Source organism: Lonchura striata, chromosome Z (genome assembly GCF_046129695.1).
Source record: "Lonchura striata isolate bLonStr1 chromosome Z, bLonStr1.mat, whole genome shotgun sequence".
Lineage (NCBI taxonomy): Eukaryota > Metazoa > Chordata > Aves > Passeriformes > Estrildidae > Lonchura > Lonchura striata.
The window spans coordinates 65,361,804-65,383,995 of NC_134642.1; the positions used below are offsets into that span (position 1 = coordinate 65,361,804).

Consider the following 22,192-nt stretch of genomic DNA (forward strand, 5'->3'; position numbering starts at 1 on the left):
TTGCCCATCAAGTTTGTCAGGAATGTGGGGACATGCCAGATATATTAGACCTACCAAGGTGCAGGCCTGTGGATCCCAGGATTCCCTAGTTTATGTCCCAATTTCTCTTCCCCATGTTACTGCATTGGAAGGAGCAGACACAGAAAATACAGAGAACAAGCCCTGAGCAGGGAACAAACAGCTCTTGAGGCTATTTAGTCTGGGTCTCACTGTGATCAGCTTTTAGTGCTGATACAGAGCTTTTCATATACAAGGGCTTTTCAAAGGTTAGAGATGCAAATAGGTAGAATGTCTCCCTCAATCTGCCTGCAGCATTTGAACTACACCTAACAAGAACGACCCTGGGCATTTCTACAGGTGGCAGGAGATACAGGGAGGGAAAAATTACTTTGGTGACTTATCTGGAAGACCAGAGTTAAGAGACAGTATTACAAACTTTCTTTTTCTCTGTAATACAGGATGTGTTGGGAAGTGGTTTTTAAAAATTGGTAGAAAACCTATTTAAAAACACACTCAGTTTGGTTGATGCAGTGTTTATTCAGATGTTGAACAGCTTACCCTTCCTTCCCCTCATCACCCAGAAGGGAGAGAGATCCATTCATTACATTCCCGCTGAAATCACAATTCTCATTCTTCATCCACAGGTTGGTTTTGGTGACTCCTTTTGGTTTTGATGGGACCTTGCAATCTGAATAAATCATGGTCCAGAGCCCCTTTAGTCATCTCATCTGTGAGAAAGGACCTTATTGTCATCTTAAGACAGAGAATATTAAGGGAGTAGTTTCATACTGGTAAATATTTCACTTTTTGAGGTAAATACTGATTTACAATAGTGCCCCCTCTCCCTTCTCATCTTTGTCCTTTGCCACTGTGAATCCGTCCCTTCACCTGTCAGTGCAGAGTTTGCATGGCTTCTCTCTGGGAGGAGTGGAAGCCCAGCCTAGGCTCACAGGCAGACAGAAGTGGTAGATTGGTTTTTGCCAGGTTATTTTTAGCTGGGTGAGTTCCTTCACCACAGCTTCAGAGCAGCCACACCTCCATTTGCTGACAGAGCTGAGGAATGATGTGTGGTGAGTCTGCCACCAGGAATTTGTCTTGTGAGCCTGTGCCAGGAGGGAAGGGACTGCCAACACAGAACAGCACCTGCCGTAAAGAGGCATCCGTGAGGAGCCTTCACATGAACAGAGACTAGACCCACACAGAATACAACAAAAATGTACCAACAAAGGGACATACTGCCAATGAACAGTTTAAACCTTTTTTTGGTATCTTTATCTTTTTTTTTTTTTTTTTTAATTAATGCACAGAAAGGGCTAAAAAAAATTAATCTCACTGTACTGTAAGGTGAAGAAACGAGGAACTCTCATTGGATGCTCCTTGTCTCTTCAGTCCCTTGGGAATGGCTGGTGTTTTCCAGGAGAATAAGAAACTTGCTGTGAAAGGAGGAGAACTCAGGAGGGTGGCAGTGGCTATGGGCTGCTGCAATTCTGCTCTCCTGAAGAGCTTATTGCCTGGTTTATTTTTGCACCTCTTTCTGGCATTACAAAAGTGTGTTACAAATTTTACAGAGGAAGGGGACAAAGGGAGAAAAGGGGAAGGGCACAGGTATGCTGGCCTAGGGCTCTGCAGTTCTGTTTGTCCGTGCATACTCTTCCAGCTCTGATTTCCTGTCCATGGCGAGTTGCAGCTCCTGCTTGATGATTTCGATCTGCTTCTCCAGCTCTGTCAGTTCTTGCAGCACTGAGGTTCTTGCAGTGTGGAGGGACTCTGCTTTCCCGTTGGTGGTTAAGGAAGGTGGAGTCTCTGTCCTCCCCTGTGGTAGGGAGACGTCCTGGTGCTGATAGATTGTCACCTCATTTTGCCCCTCATCGGTGCAGATGTATTTTTTTCGGTGGCAGTTGCCCAGGTTGGCTGTGTTCCACACCGCATGCTGGCTGTTCCCCACATGGGCCCTGAACAGAGAGAGGAGAGTTAATACCACATCAGAGCCTGCTCTTGTGTGTGCAGACCTCCCCTGTGAGCCATCCTACTGGAAAAATATGACTGCTGTTAGACATTACATAGAAATATTATTCCTTTATTCCTGGAATTATGTTTTCTTGAGAAGCACAAACCATTAATGTACATGACCAAATTTTTGTCATTTAACTGTAGCAGAGGCTAGAACATAACCCTGAATATCTTCTTCCCCAAAACTTTTTTTCAGTTATGAAATTACTCAATTGGAAGTCAGGAAAATCTGAGTCCTTCAAAGCCTCTGAAAGATTTTGTGGTTTCAATGTGCAAGTTTATTGCAGTGTTAGTCCTTCATGTCTTACTACTCTGTCTGGCTCAGGCATTTGTTCTCATGGAGAAGGAAAGAGACTCTCTAGAGCTGCTTGTAGAGAGCTGGAGGGGGAAGCTTTGTCCTTTAATCTTCAAGTCTTGTTGGGGAGCTGCTTGTGCTCTGGGGGACGCACATCAAGGATGCTTATCCAAGCCTTGCAGGTTCATTCCGGAGCTTCCTGACACACCACAGAGACTTGGGGGCTGTCAAACTGGGGCACAAATTCCAATCTGGTAATTTTTCAAATGCTCCAATTTTTTTTTCCTGCAGAAATATTTTCAGAACCTATTGATTCTAGAGAATCTTCTCCTTCTCTCTGGGTGACTTCCCTTTGCTGGCCTCCCAGATCAGGCCAATTCCCAAGGCTCCTTCCCAAAACACAGAGTAGCCCATGGCCTCCATCCTCCAACTGGAACAGAAGGAAACATAGATTTTGCTGTTGTGGGAGACGAGCTTCTCTTTCCTGCCTGCTTTCCCTTTGGGACAGGTTGATGTGTGTTCATTTGATAAAGGGAGGTTTAAACTCTGAAGGAGTTGTGTTTCAAACTGCTCCCTCCTTGAGCACTTCTGTGGCTATCCAAACAGCCTCTGGGTGTGAGCTCCCCATGGGCAGGTTAAGGAAGGAGGTTGATATTTCAGGGTTGTGACTGCTGAAAGCAGCTGGTTTAAGGAGTAGCTACTTTTCTCACCTGCCTGCAGTAAAGGAACTTTGGAAAGTGGAAATTTTGTTCAAGGAGGTGGCGATCAGGGGAGTTTTCCAAGACATGTACTGGAAGAGAGGCAGGAGAGGAGGGTTCAGGCAGGAGAAGTGGCCCCTGCCTGGATCATGCTCCGGAGAGCTCAGGGAATCCCAGCAGGGATGTGCATGTAGAGTTGTTTATTTTTGTAGAGATCAGCTATTTTCTCATATTTCAAAATAAAAGATAGGAATACTCTCAAGTTTAGGCAGATGATTTTAAACAAGTACCAGAGACCACAGTTAGCACTCCAGTTTCACCAAGTCAATAAAACCATTTACAATTGGGCTACTGATGCTGAGCAGATTTTATAGTTTTTGATGACCTTAAAAAAACCCAACAGATTTTTCTCCATGAGGATACCAGCAGTAGCATGATGCCAATTTTTTCCACCTGTTTTCTGTGTCTTTGGTACTTTTAAGAGCTCCTCAGTGCCCAGCAGGAATGAAGGGACCTGTGATAATGTGATTTGAGAGCTCTGAGTTGTGCCCTGCCACATGAGTATTCATGACAAGCTGGACACCCCATTTGTGGGTCTGTCAAGTTAAATTCATCCCAATTCTGTGCACACAGCAGCCCCGAGATGCTGAGAAGAGCAAGGACAGTGGGTGGGTGTGCATACACAGACTCAGGGCTGACTGCTGTGTGGGCAGAAGGCTTTGGACAGCAGAACATCTTCACTCTCCTAAGGTGGAATACTATTTGCACAATCTTTTTGTAAGCCATTACCTGGGGGCTGATGCACCGTCTCCTCCTGTTCCACCCACCAAGGACGGTGCAGCAGGAAGAAACATTTTGCAGCACTCATGGCCTCTCCTACTGCTCACAGATCAAAAGCCAGGAGTGGTTGTGTGCAAGGAAGTTCCATACATGGTGTTCTTTGATAAGATGAAGGAATGAACAGAGGAGATCAATTGCAGGCATTTTTAGACACTTGCGTGTATAAAGGCAGCTTAGGAACTTAAGAGATACTTACTCCTTTATATTTGCTGCCTTTAGCAGAGGAACATCAAAGAAACACAGCCTATTTGTAGGTTTCAGTCAGGCCAACCATCCAGTAACATTCTGAAAGACCTTTTTAATTCTATACTCTGTGCCTGAACTTCTCTGTAGAGAAGCAGTGCTGCTGTCTGTGTCCTTACAAAGTGCACCAATTGCTGAGCATGTGCACAGTTCCATGCAATGCCTTATGTTCCTGGAAGCTGTACATCCCATTATCTCCTCTGCAGAAGACACAGCTATGAAAACAAGACCAAGTTTTTTCTCCCACAGGACTTGTTAGACACAATATTTTTTCAAAGGACTGCATTTGCCCCTCCTCGGCTTTCTTATTTCTCATTCTATAAAAGAAGAGAGCTGAAGGAGTTTCAGCATGTGAGTGCCTGATCTCTCTTTCTCTCTAAAGTCTCTGCCTCTTGGAGCCCTGGTTACCTGCCAGTGCTTTGGTACAGGAGTCATTCATTCCCTAAACCCAAGGGCAGTTGACTTCAACTGCGAAGCCTCTCTTTGGAATGGGAGGTTTTTTATTAGCTGTATGCAAAATCATGAAAGAACAAGATTGCTAGGTTTAATAGTAGAAAAAAATAAATTTCTGCCTCCCTTATTTGTCACTTCTATCTTGTTTCCTGTTATTTTCTTTTTAATTCTATTACCTTTGGTGTGTATTAGATTCATAACTACACATCCAAGCAGAAGGTATTTAATTTCAAAGTAATTTTTATAGTTTGTATTTTAAGGCATGGAGAATTTCCTACCTCTTTTCTACTCGTTTTTTCTTAGGCTGATGTTTTTCCTCAATAAATGAACTGTTCAGAGCACGATGTAATCTCTAGAGGAAAAAAGAGGAACATAAATCAGTAAAAGTAAGACTAAAAACGGCTCCACAAATAGGTAAACAATTTGGGCTTTTTCTGATGGATTTGAGCATAAATTATTTTGCACATCAAAGGATACAAGCAATTGTCTGTGCTTTGTCATTACAACAGTTTTATTTTCTTGTATGTTCCCAAAGAAGGGCAAGCTGAAAGTTTGATTAGTAGTTTGGGAACAATCCTTGGTGTTAAGTTAGTTTTAAAATATTTCTCCCACTGTGCTGCTTTAAAGCAATGGATGTTCTTTCCTTTTGTGCCTTTTGCTGTAACTTATTCCTTTAAAGCAAACATCCAGAGCAATTCTGTCCCATGAGTTTCTCTAGAATAATGAGGGAGGTTCCCCAGCATTTCCTGCATGCCTCACAGGTTTGGGAACCTGTAACAGTGAGATAAAATGTTCTGGTTTGTCAGTTCAGGATAACAACACTGTTACTTCCAACATCCAAAAGAGCTGAGATGTGAGGCTACAAGTGCAAATGGAAGGGTCCCTCTGTGAGCTTTGCAACTGAATATTTAAATAATTTCCTCTGTGCTTCCCATTCCATCCTTAGCTCAGCCTCTTCAAGCTTCAGGAGCCACTGTCACCATTCAAATGCCCACTGTCTTCAAATGCTCTTAGACCATTTTATACCTTGTTCTTGTCCAGGTTTTCTTAGTCAGCCACACAACTTTCACAGGGTCTCTTCAGAACACGTACCTGACTGGTGTGGAGCCAGTACTTCATCTTGGATTTCTTCTTGATTCGTGGCAGGACCAGTCTGTACACGATGTGTTCCCCAATGGTGGTGAGAATGGACAAACCAAAGCCAATGCATAACATCACGAAGAGCCCTGAGAAATGTTTTATCCCCATCTGTAGTGTCTGTGGATAAAATCAAAAGGGAGAGTTGATGCAGGAGGTTGTTAGTGTGCTGAAGCAGATATTTTGTTTTCTTATGTGGAAATGTGGTCTGACTGAATACACAGTGGTAAAATAATGCAGAATAGTATGGATACAGCTCACAGCAATGCCTTTCTGTGCTGCTTGTTGTTGAGTCACAGCAAAGGATCTGTCATGGGAAGGCAGCTAAACACCAGGGAATTTGAGTCATTCCCCTAATGAGGTAGAGTGTTAAACATGTACAAGAATGTGCAGTGTCTTCACATTTGTAAAAGCAAGTACTGCCTGATAGAATGTAGTCAATGAACTGTAAAGTAAGTCCTTCATCAGCAGTGAGCTACTGTTCATATTTTCAGGTAATTGATTGTGAACTTTCCCTTTTTGTGCTTTAGCCTTGATGGAGGGTCATGGAGAAAATGTGATATAAGTTGCACAAACACAGCACCCCTCCACTCCCTACATTAACTGGACTGTAACTGTGGTTTTTAGGAACTCTGACTGCAACTATGGAAAACAGGACCATTCCCACCTTTTTCTGCCAACCCACCCTTTTAATGTAGGAGAGAAAGCCTTTAATTAATTTGTCTTATTGGCATTAATAATGTTTGAACGCCAAGAAACTGTGTAGAGCAGAAATCTGTATCACAGATACCTGCATTGCAATGTGTGAGTGAGGTATGCATATAGTACCTTTATTCTCAGGCCTCCATAACTAAGTTTATAAATAACTAAAATCCCTTGTGAAAAATTACTGCCCACAGATTGCTATGGAAATATTTCCAGGAACACAAAATTCAGTTTTGTCTTTCTATTAAACAATGTTACTCGCCAAGTAAATGAAAAAAAAAAAAAAGAAAAAAAAGAAAAAAAGAAAAAAAACCAAACAAACAACAAAAAAAAGAGGAGGAGAGTTTGAGAAGGGCTGTGTGTCATCTGCAATGCTGCTACACTGGACCTATTGTGTTCATTTTCTCCATGGGTGGGGGTGGCATTATGCTTTATTATGACTATTTCTATAAGCTGGAAAAAGAAACTGGATTAGTCAAAAGATACATCACAGAATATTTGTGAAGTCTTGTTCTAAGGTAATTTTAAGCCACAGAGTTTGTAACCAATGAGTCCACTGAAGCTGAGGGCTTGGAAGTCCCACTGTGTACTTTTGTTGGGTGACTGTGAGCTGTATTTCTCTCTTCTGGTTTGCATATTTGATTTCTGGTTTGCATACTTCTGCTCTGAAGAAGAACAAAATGGTATGAGATTATCATGGGTTTTTTACAAGAACAGAGCTTCAGCAATCTAGTAGAGTGAGAACTTTTCCATCCTGGCACTGGCAATGGACCCTTGTTTTGGGGATACTATGCCAAAATCAACCTCTTTGCCCCAAAGCACACTGAGGAGAATTTTCGAGACTAGAATTTTTGTCTCAGTGAATAAACACTTCAAGGGTGTTGAAGGGTCTAATGGAGGTGTAAAAGCAATTTCTAAAGAAACTGCCACCTGGAAACCATAAAAAGCCATAGTGAAGTGGCTCTGGGTTAGAAGTGTGTCAGAATTTTGGCACAAGGGTTTTTTTGATATGGAAACTGCATTAATTCAACCTCAAGGCAAAACTTGCCTCTCCACATCACAATTTCTTATTGACCTGCTGTCTCATAGTTTGTCCTTTAGGGGCATAGGAGGATGACACAGAGATTACAGACAGTAATTCTTTACACTGCTAAAGCACCAACATGTTTGACTGTAGGTCTGACAGTGAAGCCCAACTTTTAGCCTAGGTACAATAAAATAAGAATGAGGTCTTTTTCTCAGAGGTCTCAGAGCTAAGGCCTCAGTATGGCCCATCTTTGAATTTGGCACATCTGTTAAGTATCTGTAAGAAGTAAAAAACCTGCTATCCCAAATAGCTGAACATACTGGTAAAAGGTACTTTTGCCAGTTCTCCAGGAAGCTCTAATGCAAATCACTCCCTTCCCAGAAAGGGTGTTCAAAGGCAAGTATACGATAACTTAGAGATGCAGAGCTAACAGTAAACATGAGAACAAACAGAACAATAATTAAAATAATTATGTGTTTGCTCAGTCATCTGATGAATACACTTAGTCCACCGATGCTCCTAGACTCCAGCTGTTGGATGTCACAGAGAGTAACAGCCTGTGGGTAGTTCTTGCCATGGGGACTAGGTTTAATGTGATATTATAAAAGCCTAGACATTCAAAACAATAAGAAAAAGCCCTATTGCAGTGGGGGTTCCTGAATGCCTGGGGTCAGTGTTTGATGTCACTCCAGCACTGCTGCAGAAAGTACACTTGGCCAGCTCCTTAAATGAAAAATAACTCCCTTATCTTCAGCAAAGCCTCTCTGATTTATGCTGATGAGAGTCTGGCTCCTTGTCCTGTCAGCTCTGCAGAATTGTTTTTTACCTTCCCTGGAAGCAGGTGAAAGAAATTCCAGCACTGTCATCCCAGATGAGTTTTTCACCTGTAATGGATGGCTTTTGAAATTGTCCCAAACAAGACATCTTTTCCTAACAAAGGAAGTGCCAAAACAAAGCATCAGTAATATTTCATCTAGCAATGAAGAAGGTAATGCATTGGGAGAGCTGCATGATAACAGCTGTACAGTAGAAGGAAATTTTTGAGACTAAATTAAGGGGAAAAATAAGGTAGGGGAGAAATAATACAGTGTGGAGTGTATGGAATGATTATACACAGCAGTATCAGGACATTTACAAACCATTGTAAAATGGCTATTTATCAGTTGTCCATAATTACTCTAGAGACATACATCTTAAATAGTAAAGGAAACCATCTAATAGAGGCACATCTCATTTTTAGCCTCTAATAGAGGCTCTGCTCATTAGAGGGTCAAGCTCTAATACTTATTTTGTTACTCTTTTAAGTTTTTTTAGGTGCATGCATAGAATATACGTGGAAAGTGCAGGAAAAAAGTAGTTCTCTGCATTAGGGCTTTCCTCTGCTCAAGGGGTAGGGGCCAGGGGAGTGGGTGTGTGGGTTGGGGGTGGTTACAGAAAACAAACTGTTGGATTTCTCTACTGCAATATCTTATTTTTGTTTCCTTTTATTTCTTTTTTTTTTTTTTTAAGGAATAAAAGTCCACCATGTGGTGAATTCTGTATTAAGCCAGGATAAAAATGAAGTCCTTGCTCCAAGTTTGTAATCATCAATCGAGGAGGTAGCTCCCTGCATTTTAGAATGAACTCAGTTACAGCCATATAATAGTTCTGGAGCAATAAGCAGTGTAGTCAATCCTGTGATAATTACTGCTAATGGGTGCTAAGCACAACAGTTGCAACAGCCTCCAAGTTGTTTCCCACTGGCAAATTGGGAAATTGGCATTTTCTAGACACCAACAAATACAAGAGAAGATATGTGCTTTTTTAACAATACGTCCCTGAATTTTATTTATCAACCCATATATACAATTGCTATCTAAATACTTCCTGTTGTTTCCACTCTAGTTATATGCCTTGTTATTTTTTAATCCTGAACAGAAGCAAAGGGATGCAGAGAAGCCAGTCTGACATTTGTGTTCACTTTGGAGCAGGCAGCAGAGACAAAAACAACATTAATGACTTCAGCATTTGTTTTCATGGGAAGAACTTCTGTTTTACTCCCTGCTACAGGAGATTGTAAATGCTTTACTCTACCTGGCTGCACTGAGTAAGTCATCAAATACTCCTGTGGTTCAACTTTGACTAATTAGAAGCTTGTAAAGATTCTTGTGGATAATCTGCAAGTTGGCAGCACAGCACAGCTATTGGTGCTACACACTGCTGAACCCAAATATTAAATATGGGTATAATGTGTGTATTAAGTATAATGATAAGCTGCATTTTCTTGATTGCATTTTCCCTGTAAGGATTTTAAAAAGGTTTGCTGATGTTTGGAAGTACAGTTTTGCAGCACCTGTGCTGAGAAGGAATTAGTAAGGATAAATGGATATGAAGAGCAAAATTCTAAACTCATTTACACATCTCAGTAGGCTTGCAAAATCCTACTGATACTGATGCTTTTATTTAGTCAGCTAAGTGTTACTAAAACATGTCCCCCCTCTCCATATTGTGGCATTTCTTGTAGCTGCAGAGAGACTTAATTTTAGACTATCTTCATTCTTATGGCTTTCTGTGCTCTCAAAGAAGTGGCAGCTTAAAAATAATACATATTTAATCTCTTCAGGGGGATTATTCATAGCAAAGACTAATGACCATGGCTTTAGTGTTTCAAGTGACAAATTTCAAGATACTGTAAATATTTAAATATGCAAAATAAAGATACTCAGATTGGCAAAACAAGTTCCTTTCCCTGATTGTTGTGAGGGCTTTTGCACAGAGCTGGAAAAACACTGTTTTGTAATAAATGTTTTATTTTCTACTCATCAATTTTCCAAGCCCTGTCAGTACCTCTTCAGACAGTCACCTTTTTCTTTTGCTTGTTTTCAGTTTCAATGGATGAATCTAAATCTTTTACTCATTTGCAGGACACATCTTCTTCTGACTCTGTTGACAGAGTCAGTACTCATTCACTCCTTTCTGCAGGACTGTGTGCAAAGTATTTTTTTCCACAGTGAAAACTCAGAACCCACTGTCTTTTCGCACACTGAGATGACCCCTTGTCAATGCAACTTCTGTCACTTTGTGAGACCCTTTTTGGTAACATTCGTGGTTCCTCCTGTGGGCAGGGGTCACCTCTTCCCCCCAGACAGCATATGTGCAGACTCAGAAAAGTGCCTTGGTACAGCAGAAGCTTTTTCCCCTGTTCTTTGTTTATCATGCTTTGGCAACAGGGTGCTGTGAAAGGTGACTATTGGGCAGCTGCTATTTATGAGCACAGGGCAGTTTGTTTCCTTTTTGGAAGTGAATGTATGGCCTTCCCTTGACACCTGCAGTACGCCGGGGACAAAGATAAAACAGAACTTCAAGGTTGGAAAAATCACTGTTGAGTTGTCAGGTGATGGGTGTAACAAAAAAGAAAACTATTGGTTAACCTTTAAGGGTACTAGGAAAAACACAGACCAGAAAGGCACAATTTTCTGGATGACAACTGGGTAAAATCATGGCAAGTTGAATAAGGCACTGTCTGATTGTGCCTCTTGAGTGATGCTGAGGCCAAAGGTCATCAATTCAGGCAAAAGACCAGAGTTTGAGCAAGTTCCTTCAGAAACTTGAGAGAACAGCCATCAACAGATCCCATCACTGATAGGAGATGAGAAGAGGATTAGTCACCATCCCTGAGGGGATTTAGAAGACCTATAGATGTGGCACTTAGGGACAGTTTAGTGGTGGACTTAGCAGTGCTGCATTAATGGTTGGATTAATTGATCATAGAGGTCTTTGCTGACCTAAATTATTCCATGATTCTAAGATGAAAGGATTTTTTTTATTATTTGCTATGTGGCTGGTTTGGATCAGATGGAAGGCTGTGCTTAAAGACCAGTCCCCACTGTTAGCATGGACTTATACCTCAGGCACTGGGAGGAGGTTCATGGCACTTTGCCTTCCCCAGCATCACCAGGTCAGGGTCACTTTGGGCTGCAAGGGTCTGTGTGCTTTCATATATTGTTATTTTAAATGTCAGGTTAGATACCATTTGTGTGAAGCATCAGCAAATACTGATATTAATAGCTGGGATAATGGTATGTGGCAATATATCATTTTTTGGTTGTTATCTGACTGAACTGCCTTAGAGTTTTAGCTCTTAGACTTAGAGTCTAAGTTCTAGAGTTCCAGGTATCCTGTGACCAATTTGAATATAAAAAGGAGAAATGCAAACCTTTCAAGTGAAACAGAAAATACAGTTTCAACAGTAACATTTTTTAAAGTGTAGCTAAAAAGCTATTAAAGATTGTGTGCACTCAATTAGCTTCTCCCAAACCATGGACCAGGAAGGGCTCTTCTTTTTTGTGGTGTCTTGATAAACCCTGCCCTGGTCATCACTGCCTGGCCTGAGCAGCTAAACCCACTGACTGCAGGCATTTTGCCTTTCAGGGATACCCCTGCCTGCTGGCCAGCTGGCTGAGTTCCAGAGCTGCTTTGCTCCAGGAGCAGAAAATCACAAAGCTTTTGGTTCCCAAAAATCACAGAATCATAGACTGGTTTGAGTTGAAAGAGATCTTTCAAGGCCATCTGGTCCAACTGCCCCACAATGAGCAGGGCCATATTCAATTACAACAGCTTGTTCGGAGCCTTGGATGTTTCCAGGGATGGCTGAACACTTTCAGGGATGGGGCATTCACCATCTCTCTGGGAAACATTGTGCTCACTTTCTGATTTTCCACCTTCTTGGTAAAAACCTTCTCTCTGCAGTCTCTTCTGAGATTGTGTGGAGCTAGTGGGTGGAAAGGCAAATCCCAAGAGCCTGGCTCCTTCTGAAGAGAAATCAGTGAGAATAACAGGAGGACAGAGGAAGAGCTGAGTGTACTGTATGCAAAATAAAAACAAAATACATTGACTATGTCCAGATATGATGTGCAAGTATAACTCTGGCATTCCCTCATCCCTCCTGCACCATGTTTCACCCTAAGTAGGGAACTCAGCAATTTTGACACAGAGACATTAATTTGAAACTAGAACATGACAATTTTAAACCCAAGCAATATTGCTAGAGGCTAGCACTCACCAAGAACAGCCACTGCCACCCTCTGCAGTGGAGAGGGTAAAGTGCAGCTCACTACAGTGTTCTTTCCAAGCCTGAGTTAGCTGCATCCCCCATAAATGATCCAGTGGGTCATTAAATGATCAGGGCCAGATGCCTTGTGTAAGTGGTTTTGCTGGAGAGGTTCATGCAAAGCAGCAGAGTCAAGTATTTCTGATCTCTGCACTTTCAGAAAAGAAACTATCTTTATTGGTTTCCCATCTTGAAGGATCACTGCAAACCTTTCAGCCCCAGGCTGAATAATTTCCTTCCAGGACAACTTTGTTTTGAAATGTGATTTAGAATAAGCAAAGTGCTCATCCACTGCCAGATAGAGAGAGATGGGAAGAGCTAGCAGTGAGTTCTGCTACAGGAAATATAATTTCCCAGTGTAAGATTACTAAAAAATGGTGAGTAGGAAGATAGAGCTCAAAACAAATCTGTGGAAAAATTAACTTCAGTAGGCAGGAGTGGCAGGTGGATAAGAATTAGGTACAACTAAAGAGGTAATGACCAAAATGGATGATGGATTTCTCACCAGTTTAAAGGCTATACTGATCAGTATTTCACCTACATATATTCCCATTTTGGTGTCATTACTCTTGGTCAACAGGTGCAGCATGTCACAGACCAAATTTATCAAAATGATATAGAAGAATACAAATCCTCACTTGTGCTGTCAAAAGGCAATTGCTGAGTCTCACTTTGGTATACAATCTGTGTGAATGACTACCCACCGAGAAGTTGAGACTTTTTCAAAAAATGAATAATCTGTTTCTGTGCTGAACATTGCCCACTCTTCAGTGAATCTGTAGAATACTACTGTGACTGAGTGCAGGGAGTTAAGTTACAGAGATTTTTGGGTTGTACAGGAGTAAATGATACAAACTAATATAAAGGTAAGTCCAAGACTAATTCCCATGCTTCTTGCTGTAACAGTGGGGAACCTGTACTTTGGAGAGTGTTTGCTGCTTGGCTGTTAATTTTAGTAAATTTCTCCCAACTAAGAATTCACACATTCTAAAATCTGCAGGTTCTTGCCCAAAAGGAATGGATGAAGAAGAGGGGGGATGCATGTGGGAGATGCCTTAAAAGTGAGGCAACTAGAAAAATGAAGATCTGGACTTAGTAGAGGTTACCCCACAAATGGCATAGACTTGCAAGTGGTATTCTGCTTCTGGTCACTTTCTGATTGCATAAGGACCTTTGACTGACTTTTAAGATTTACAGAATCCTAGAATAGAGTGGTTTGGAAGAGACCTTACAGACCATCTAGTTTCAACCCCCTGCCCTGGGCAGGGATACCAACCACCAGACCAGATTCCTCCAAGCCCTGTCCCACTTGGCCTTGGACACTTCCAGGGGTAGAGGAGCCACAGATTCTCTAGGCAACTTCTGTCAGGGCCTCACCACCTTAATGTTTAAATTCTTCCTTTTATCTCATGTCAACCTACCTCTTTCAGTATAAAGCCATTCCCCTTATCTTGTTACTCCATCCCTTGTCCAAGTCCCTCTTCAGTTCTCTTGGATCCCAGTTAGGCTCTGGAAGGGGCTCTAAGGTCTCCCTGGAGACTTCTCTTCTTCAGGTGAACACTCACAGCTCTCACAGCCTGGCTCCAGAGCAGAGAGGCCCTCTGATCACCTTTGTGGAATTCTCTGGATTTCCTCCAATAGTGCCATATCCTTCTTATGCTGAGGATCCTGGAGCTGGATGCAGACCCCATCCAGGTGGGATCTCACCAGAGTGAGCAGAGGTGCGCAATCACCTCCCTCGACCTCCTGCCCACACTTTTAGTGATGCAGCCCAGGGCATCTTTGGATTTCTGGGCTGCCAGAGGACATTGCCGGGTCATCTTTAGCTTCTAATCCACCAAAGCGCCAAGTCCTTCTCCACAGGGCTGCTCTCAATCCGTTCTGTATTTTGCCCTGCCTGTATCTGCACTTGGCATTGCCCACATGCAGGTGCAGGACCTTGCACTTGGCCTTGTTGGACTCCATGAACGGAGTCCTTCAGTTCAGACACCTGAACCAACCTGTTGGACTTTAGCTTCTGAACAAAAAACTCAGTTGTGCATGTTGAATTAGTGCAGCTGAAGATCAAATAAGGACTATGGTCAGACAGCCAGCCTGGGAGCAGCTACACCTGCTCTTCTTTTTGGACTTCACAGGGAGCTTGTACTCAAAAGACTTAATTACATAAAAGCACAACATGTCCTCCAGATGTGGCCCCATGCTTAAGGCCTCCCTTAAAATCCTGTGGTTAAAGCCTATTCAGTAGTGGGAAAAAAAAAACAAAAAACAAAGGAATTCCATGGGACTATTCACAGTGCAAAATCTGAATTTTCTTTTCAGACTGGAGCAGATTTTTGTCCCACCTCCTCTCCCTTGGTTGGTAGTCCTTGAGGAATTTTGATCATGCACCTTTATTGGTAACATTTTGAGCAAGGACCCCCATATAAGTATACCTATTTACAATTTTTATGGGTAGGTGTTACTCAGGTTCTAATACTTCTGCAGCCAAGAGGATCATCTCATGCCCCTCCCAGGGGATCTGAGCACCTCACTCTACAGACTTAAAGAAGCAACCATATGTTGTGGGAGAAAACCACTACTAATTAAATTGTACTTTTAACTGGAATTTATTATATGACTAAGAATAGAGAGTATACAGCTCCAGATGAATGCTGTGGGGTAAGACATGATCAGAGGAAGCTCCTTTTGTCACATTACTAGGGAATTATTAGGAAGGTAACTTTTCTCTGCTATAAATGTATTGAGTTTTAAGCAACATTGAGGTAATTTATAACATTACCTTGTCATTTCCTAGGATTTAATTCAAATGACTTGTTAAAATGCAGAGTAACGAGAAGTCATTGAAGGAACTGGCATTTTAAAAATACAATTCCCTTTTTAGGTGATACTACAATCTTCAGATAAGGTAAATCAGAAAGATTAGTGAATACACACTTCTGTTTAAGTTTGCTTTCTTGTGTTGAATTAATCCCATAAAAAAATAAAAAATTAGTAAGTTAGATAAAAAATATTAGATTTCCTTCTATAAATATCTGATGTTAAAATATAATTTATTTCCTATTGACAAAACTGTAATTAAAAGTATAAAAAGTAGTAAGACATGCAGAAATACCCCAACAAATTTTATATTAAAAATGCCAAATAAATATTTGCTTTGTTTTATCTCTAAAAATTGCTAACATTCTAGTGATTTAGTCAGCCAGAGCCTTGCAGCTCACCATTGAAAGTGGGAGTCACAACCCAGGAAACTGAGTTCTGTTTGGCAGGAGAATGCTTCCACTTCCTTGGGGAACACCAAGTGTGTGTTTGGCATTTGGGTCAACACTCTGAGAAGGAAGCAGCAGGATTCTAACTGGAAGACCTTGAGCTAAAAGAGTACACTATAAGCTTCAGACATTGCTGGTGCTTTTGATTCTTCAATACTTATCTTATTTTTTCACTTGACAGTCTGGGGAACTTGAGGAAAAACTATTCTGGTAAGAGTTATCTTTTTCTCATAAATAATGGCGTAACTCCTCCAATGTGGAACTTGGATGTATATTCGTAAATATTTATTTCAATTTCTCATAGATCTACATGAAAGTGAGACCTACTTCCTTTCTCTTCTTGGCATGGTGTCTTAACAGACCATTTCTAGCCTAAAATTCAATCTTTGGTACAGGTATCTGCCACCCATGTTGGGAAGTGGTCAGGGTGTATTAAAAATTTGGGATGTCCTGAGCTCCCCCTCTCTCTGTGGGTGTTGATACATGCACAGCTGAGTGGAATCAGACTCAGACAGGTTTGCTATGAAATGTGCCAGATCATGATTTTTACTGCCCCTTCCTGCCCTGCTTGTCTCCAGAGAAGCTCCCTGGTGCCTCACTCAGCAGCACAGTCCCACTCCTCCTGCTCTGACCTGATTGCTGCCTGGGTCAGCAGCTGCTTCCTTTGAAGCCTCCTCCTTCCCTTCAGCTGCCACTCATTCCCTGCCATGTGGGCATGCCAATAGGAATGAGGGGAAATAACTGTCAGCTTGCACAAAGCCTCACTTAAGTGACCCAAGTTCATCGCTCACCTCCGTGACGGCAAAGCTTCGTTTTCCACAGGGAACAACCTTGTACCACTTGTCGTGCAGAACATCCATGAAGCCATGGGATTTGTACTGGCTGATCAGGTCAGAGATGTTTGAGGTGAGTAGAGAGTTGGGGGGAAGACCAATGCCATAACCTAGAAGGGAGAGCAGTACAATCATCTCTTTCGTTCTTGTTTGGTTTTTACTGAAGTATGTTCATTTCAGCATGGAAGAGCAAGCTAACACTGTTTCAGACAGTCAGCTCAAAACTGGCTTACTGTGGTCTAAGAATGCTGAGACAAGACTTTTTTTGTTGCAAAATAAAGCCACCCAATATAAACAGATTAAGCAAATTCAAAATTATTAAAGCTACACAAGAAGTATGTAAAACTAGAGGTTCAAAAACTTAAAATGGAGCCAGTGGATTAATAAATATTTTCTCTAGAAACACAGACCTTTTCATGCCGTTGTCATGGATTCTTTCAGCAATGCAAAAGGTCCTCAGGTGTCACATAAATCATTCTGTAATCCTCTTGCATTGTTAGAGCAATGGATGTGACTGTGGTGTCAGATGTGACATTTTCGTCCTATGTATTTTCTGATGAGGAGCTGTATGCATGTAAATATATACAGAAGCAATCTTCACTGTTATCACTCAGCAATTTAAAGCCCAGGGGCTATGCTTTCAGTGCTGCTCTGGCACTGACAGGGACTTTCAGATAATAAATAAAGAAATGAAGTTTTTAGCCAATTGTGCAGTTTTAGCTGTGTTGTCTTCCACCATGTTAAAGTGTGGATAAAGAACTTAGTGTAAGTGAAAATGAATTCAGTAACTCTGAATGTGGTACTTCTATTTGCAGAATCTGGTCTTTGACTTTAGAAATTCTTAACAAATACAACTGATCCCACAAAGACATGCAGCTGCATGCCAATTGCCTGCAGAGATTAATTTCTAGTCCAATGTGGATTTTTGTTTTTCAGTTCAGAATTCAGAATTTCAGACTGTCTCCTTAAAAAAAAAACAAACCCACAACAACACAGGAAGAAAGAAAAAAACCCTCACAAACAGTCAACTGCTGAATTTTCCAGGACAATGGCTCACTTTTTAATGAGTGATGAGGTGGTAACTGTTCTTATAATGCTTCTTCCTTGCTGCTGAGTTTTTTACATTGTGTCTGTAATTCCACCTGAATAAATTTGGTCACATCAAAGGATTTGTTTCAGAGTTAGCACAGCTAGGATTCATAAATATCACATTTTCACCATACTTTTTTTTTGTAATTGGGTAATATGAAGGAAGTCCAGTCATCCAAAAACATATATTTCAGTGTCTATTTGTTTCTTTTCCTATATTGAAATCTAATCTACTTGACTGGAAGTTGTGGAAGCAGAGCTGACCTTTCTGAAAGGGATTTATCAGGTTTCTGAAGGAGGTTGTTTTATTGTGTGATGGGAGCAGCTGAAGCAATTGCCCTTGGAGGGAAAGAAAGTGAAAGCACCAGTCCTTTCCACTGTGCCTCTATCACAAAAGTGGTTTCTAAAGTCTGCTGCCCATGTACTCATCCATGCTGGAAGCAGTTTCACACCAGCTGTGTTTCCAGGCTGCCTTCTGAGCTGTCCTTGCTAATTTCTCAAGTCTTCAGGAAGCCAAGCACCAGGACAGGCTCCCTTCTCAATTAACTATAGATTCATTTGGAATCTTAAATGGGAACAATATTTGCCTGTTTCAGATGAGAGTGAAACTGCAGAACCGCATTTTGAACATGTTTGAACTGGGTTGTGAACCCATGTCAACAAAGAGAGCTGGCAGAAAAGAAGACTCATTTCAGGGGCCTCTATTTCATGGTGAGCAGGGAAATGGTCTCTGCTTCCTAATTGTCTGGAGACACACTGTCTGAGCACCTGGAATGATTTCTGTATAGAGCATTGCAACAGATCATAGAATCACAGCATAGTTTGGCTTTGAAGGGACCTTAAAGAACATTTCATTCCAATGCTTACCATGAGGGATCTTCTACCAGACCATGTTGCTCAAAGCTCCACCCAACTTGGCCTGGAAACAGGTGGTAAAAGTGATACGAGATATCAAAAAAAAAAAAAAAAAAAACCACAAAAAAAGGCTGAAGCTTTTGTTCTGCTCAGTCACTGAGGATTTTGTCATAATCCTCAAGGGGTCCTCAGTTTCACATCCATATTTTCACTGACAATACCACAGCACAACAAAACAAATTCAGCACATGAGGAACAGAGCAGTGTGTCATAAAACTGGTTATTACCTTCAATGGCGAAGGGTTTTCCCACAGTTAGGAGCTTGCAGTCAGCATCTATTGACACTTCATAATCTAAGAGTGCTTTATCCATAATGAAGGCATCAAGTTTCTCTGGATCATGCCTGTATTCAACATCAAAGTCAGAAACACAATCACTTCACAGTCTAGGTGACAGCAACATTTGTCTATGCAGTTTTTTTGAAAATTACTGTATGAAAACAGGGACGAGGGACTGCTATTTACACATCTGCACTTAAATTGAAAACTGATTTATATTTTGAAGGATGGAATTGTGCATGAGATGCAAACTTTGTGCATTAAAAGCAGTCAGTGTGTTTAGGACTTACTTTGCTGCCACAAAATACTATTGTTATGAAAGACAAAAATCACTACAAAATGTTGGACTTTGACTCAATTGAAAGTGGCACAAGGCTTTAGTGGAGAAGATCAAAAATTGCTAAAAGACTGTTGTTGTCCTGGTTTCTTTGTGATGTTAAACTTGGGGGATATTAAAGCAACAAACCAGAAGGATAACTTATTGAAAGGTACTTCTCCTCCTTTCTCCTTGAATAGAAGGTAAATTATTTCCTTCACTCAAGGAAGGAGATCTATCTTTTCCTTGTGTTGCCTTCATTAACACAATGACTGAATTTTACTAAAATAATCATTTCTGAACAGCATGTTTGGATAAAAATAATGATACAAAAGAACAGCAGCAGTGCCTGCTCTCATCTGATGCCAGGATTGCACCCTCCATTCCTGTCCCCTTAAAAGTCTGGGTGTTCTCCTAATGTAATTACTTCATTTATTTCAATCCATTGACTGCAGTTTGACCCAAGGAACTGCCATGTGTCTTAACTACCAACAGGATAAGTCTGAGGAAAAATATATAAACAGGAAACAACAGGGAAAAAAAATCTGGTGAAAAGTTCTCAGGCCATCTGCCAGGCACTTTTTAAGATAAAATGAATGAATGATTTCAGGCTTATTACCACCTCCCCTGTTTCCTGGAAGAAGTTTTTGACCCCCAGACTGTTAAGTACAAATGTCTCTGAGGCACACTGACACCATGATTCCCTAAAGCAACAAGACTTTCATTACTTTTTACCAGTCTAGTGCTTCTTTTATTAATTTTAATGATAAATTAAGGTTCCTCTGGGAGAACTTTCTTTCTTCCCACCACACTGAGGAACCTCATTGGCAGGTTTTGTTTAGACTGGATGTTTTTTTCCTGAATGTTTCTCACTGCCTGATGGAAGGCTTCCAAGCTCAGGAACTTGCCAGGAGTTTATACATTGCCCTCACCTGATGACACCCCCACACCTAGGTAGGCATTCCCAGCTGACCTAAATGCATATTAATCCATTGGACTCCCATGTTTTTTGGGACCCTCAGCACTGGGATGGAGAGGATCAATGGGACATGGCATCCATGGAGTGGTGATATTTTCTACATCTGTCTCTCTGTCACTATCTTTCTCCCCACCACCATCATCACCACCACCGCCTCTGTCTCTCTCTCTCTCTCGCATTTACTGTTAAATAAAATCCATACTATTGACTTTGGCCTCATTTTCACCTCAGTCCAAGCATCTCTCTTAGCAATTGTAATAACCAGATCATAACAACTGGCCAGGGGGCAGGTGTGGTGCTGCCTGCAGGGCTCACTTCAGGTAGGCCACCCCATCAGTGGTGGCAGGGACGTTGTAGCGCCGCATGTACTCGTGCATCTCCGGGAAGCTCTGCCTCACGTAGTCCTCCGCACTGCTCTCCCGCACTGTGCCAAACCGGAACCCTTGGGATGGGTGGTGAAGCTGCAGGGAGGACGGGAGAGGATTAGCAGAGACATTTACCTCCCAGCACATCTGGTATCTCAGCCCTAGTGTGCCAACAGTTCCTCAGAAATCTTCAATGTTCGTGGACCTGCCTCTCTGGGTGCTTTCCTGCAGGCAGCTTCCCCTGCTGCTGGAAAAGCCTAGATAGAAAGACTTACCAGGTGGCTAAATAGCCTGTCTGTGTACTCTCAGGGTTTTCTTCAAATGCTGAAAACAATCCCCATGAAACACCCTGAACACCCAAATGTAGGTGTTTATTGTGATTATTTGTCTCTAGAACAGATAATGTTTCAGGAACCATTATGAGAAGCCTCTGGGCTGGCTACAATCCACCTTCTGGGCTCTGGGTACCCAGCAAAGGACACACAGATTAGATTTGTTTTGGCAGAATGTTTTACTTTGTCTTTAGGGATGAAATTTAGCCTTCTGCAGAAAGGTAGCACCCCAGTTCATTTCTAAAAGTCTCTAGGTACCATATCACAGTGTCAGCTGCCATTCCTCACAGACAAACTGAGGACTGAAAGGTCACCAAAAAGTCTCCCCTGGCAGTGAGAAGGAGGGAGAATTCCCCTCTGCCTGGCCCAGGCTGCAACTGTGGATATACACACAGAGTCTTTTTGCAGTTCTGCACCCGGCTGTTCTCTGAACTGACTCCACAATTTGCAGCCCTATGGACCCCAGTTTAGGTCTCACAGACCCCTCTTTCCAAAGTTTCTGTTTGCCTTTGGAGCATTTAGTGGCTCCTGGGGGAAGTCTCAAGCTGCCATGGAGGAGTCAGGCAGCATCTTCCACTATGCCAAGCACTTCCTTGAGCTGGCCAAGTGCTGCCAAGCCACACTAATTAAAAAGCCTTCAGCTACCCACCAGCCTCTAACAGGCCAAGCTTTCAGAGCACAGGAAGCCAGACAGAGCTAAGGCTGAAGCAGTCATGCTGTATTTGCTTCCCAGGAAGCTCACAGACATCACAGCAGCTTGCAAAGATGATCTCAGCACAGCCACGATCTGCTTGGCAAAGACCAAGCAAAGGAGCATTCTGCCAGTCCATCTGGCTTCTGCATTATCATCTAAGCAGAACAGAGTGCAGGGAAGCACAAAGCCATAAGAAGACCTTTCCCAGTCTTCTCTTCAATGACCTCAGGGATAAAAGAGTGTCTACAGTTTTTTTAAGAATGGCAGAGGTAGGATGTAAACTCACTATCACCCAGTTTAGTCTGAAAAGGAAGAGAAAAAGGTATTTTTGATGGTGTTTCTGGTGCCATGGAAGCTATGAGCATTCCGTATTTCTGGTAATTTTTACCTGAAATTGAAAATTGAAGTGGGTAGGTGTTTACCACCTTGTGGTCTTCTGATCTGGTCCCTGTGTTGCAACCCAAGAATGAGATCTGCCACTAATTCCAAGTCTGTGGGTATGAGGAGTCCTCCTGGTTTGTTTTTTTTTTTTTTGTTTTGCTTTGTTTTGTTTTGTTTTGTTTTGTTTTTTGTTTTTGGTGTTTTTTTTGTTTTGTTTTGTGTTTTTTTGTTGTTGGTTTTTTTTTTA

At 41.8% G+C, this 22,192-nt stretch overlaps 1 protein-coding gene across 1 annotated transcript in view; it reads right to left on the minus strand.

The window, feature by feature from the left end:
• Nucleotides 1-517: 517 nt before the first annotated feature.
• Nucleotides 518-22,192, minus strand: part of GRIN3A (glutamate ionotropic receptor NMDA type subunit 3A) — a 66,851-nt gene continuing 45,176 nt past the window's right edge. Inside the window, exons 4-9 of the mRNA XM_021541456.3 lie at nucleotides 20,489-20,634; nucleotides 18,828-18,943; nucleotides 16,555-16,706; nucleotides 5,632-5,796; nucleotides 4,818-4,891; nucleotides 518-1,952 (exon numbers count right to left, since the gene is read on the minus strand). Coding sequence (XP_021397131.3) covers nucleotides 1,616-1,952; nucleotides 4,818-4,891; nucleotides 5,632-5,796; nucleotides 16,555-16,706; nucleotides 18,828-18,943; nucleotides 20,489-20,634 — 990 coding nt within the window. The 3' untranslated portion in view covers nucleotides 518-1,615. The remainder of the gene's footprint in view (nucleotides 1,953-4,817; nucleotides 4,892-5,631; nucleotides 5,797-16,554; nucleotides 16,707-18,827; nucleotides 18,944-20,488; nucleotides 20,635-22,192) is intronic.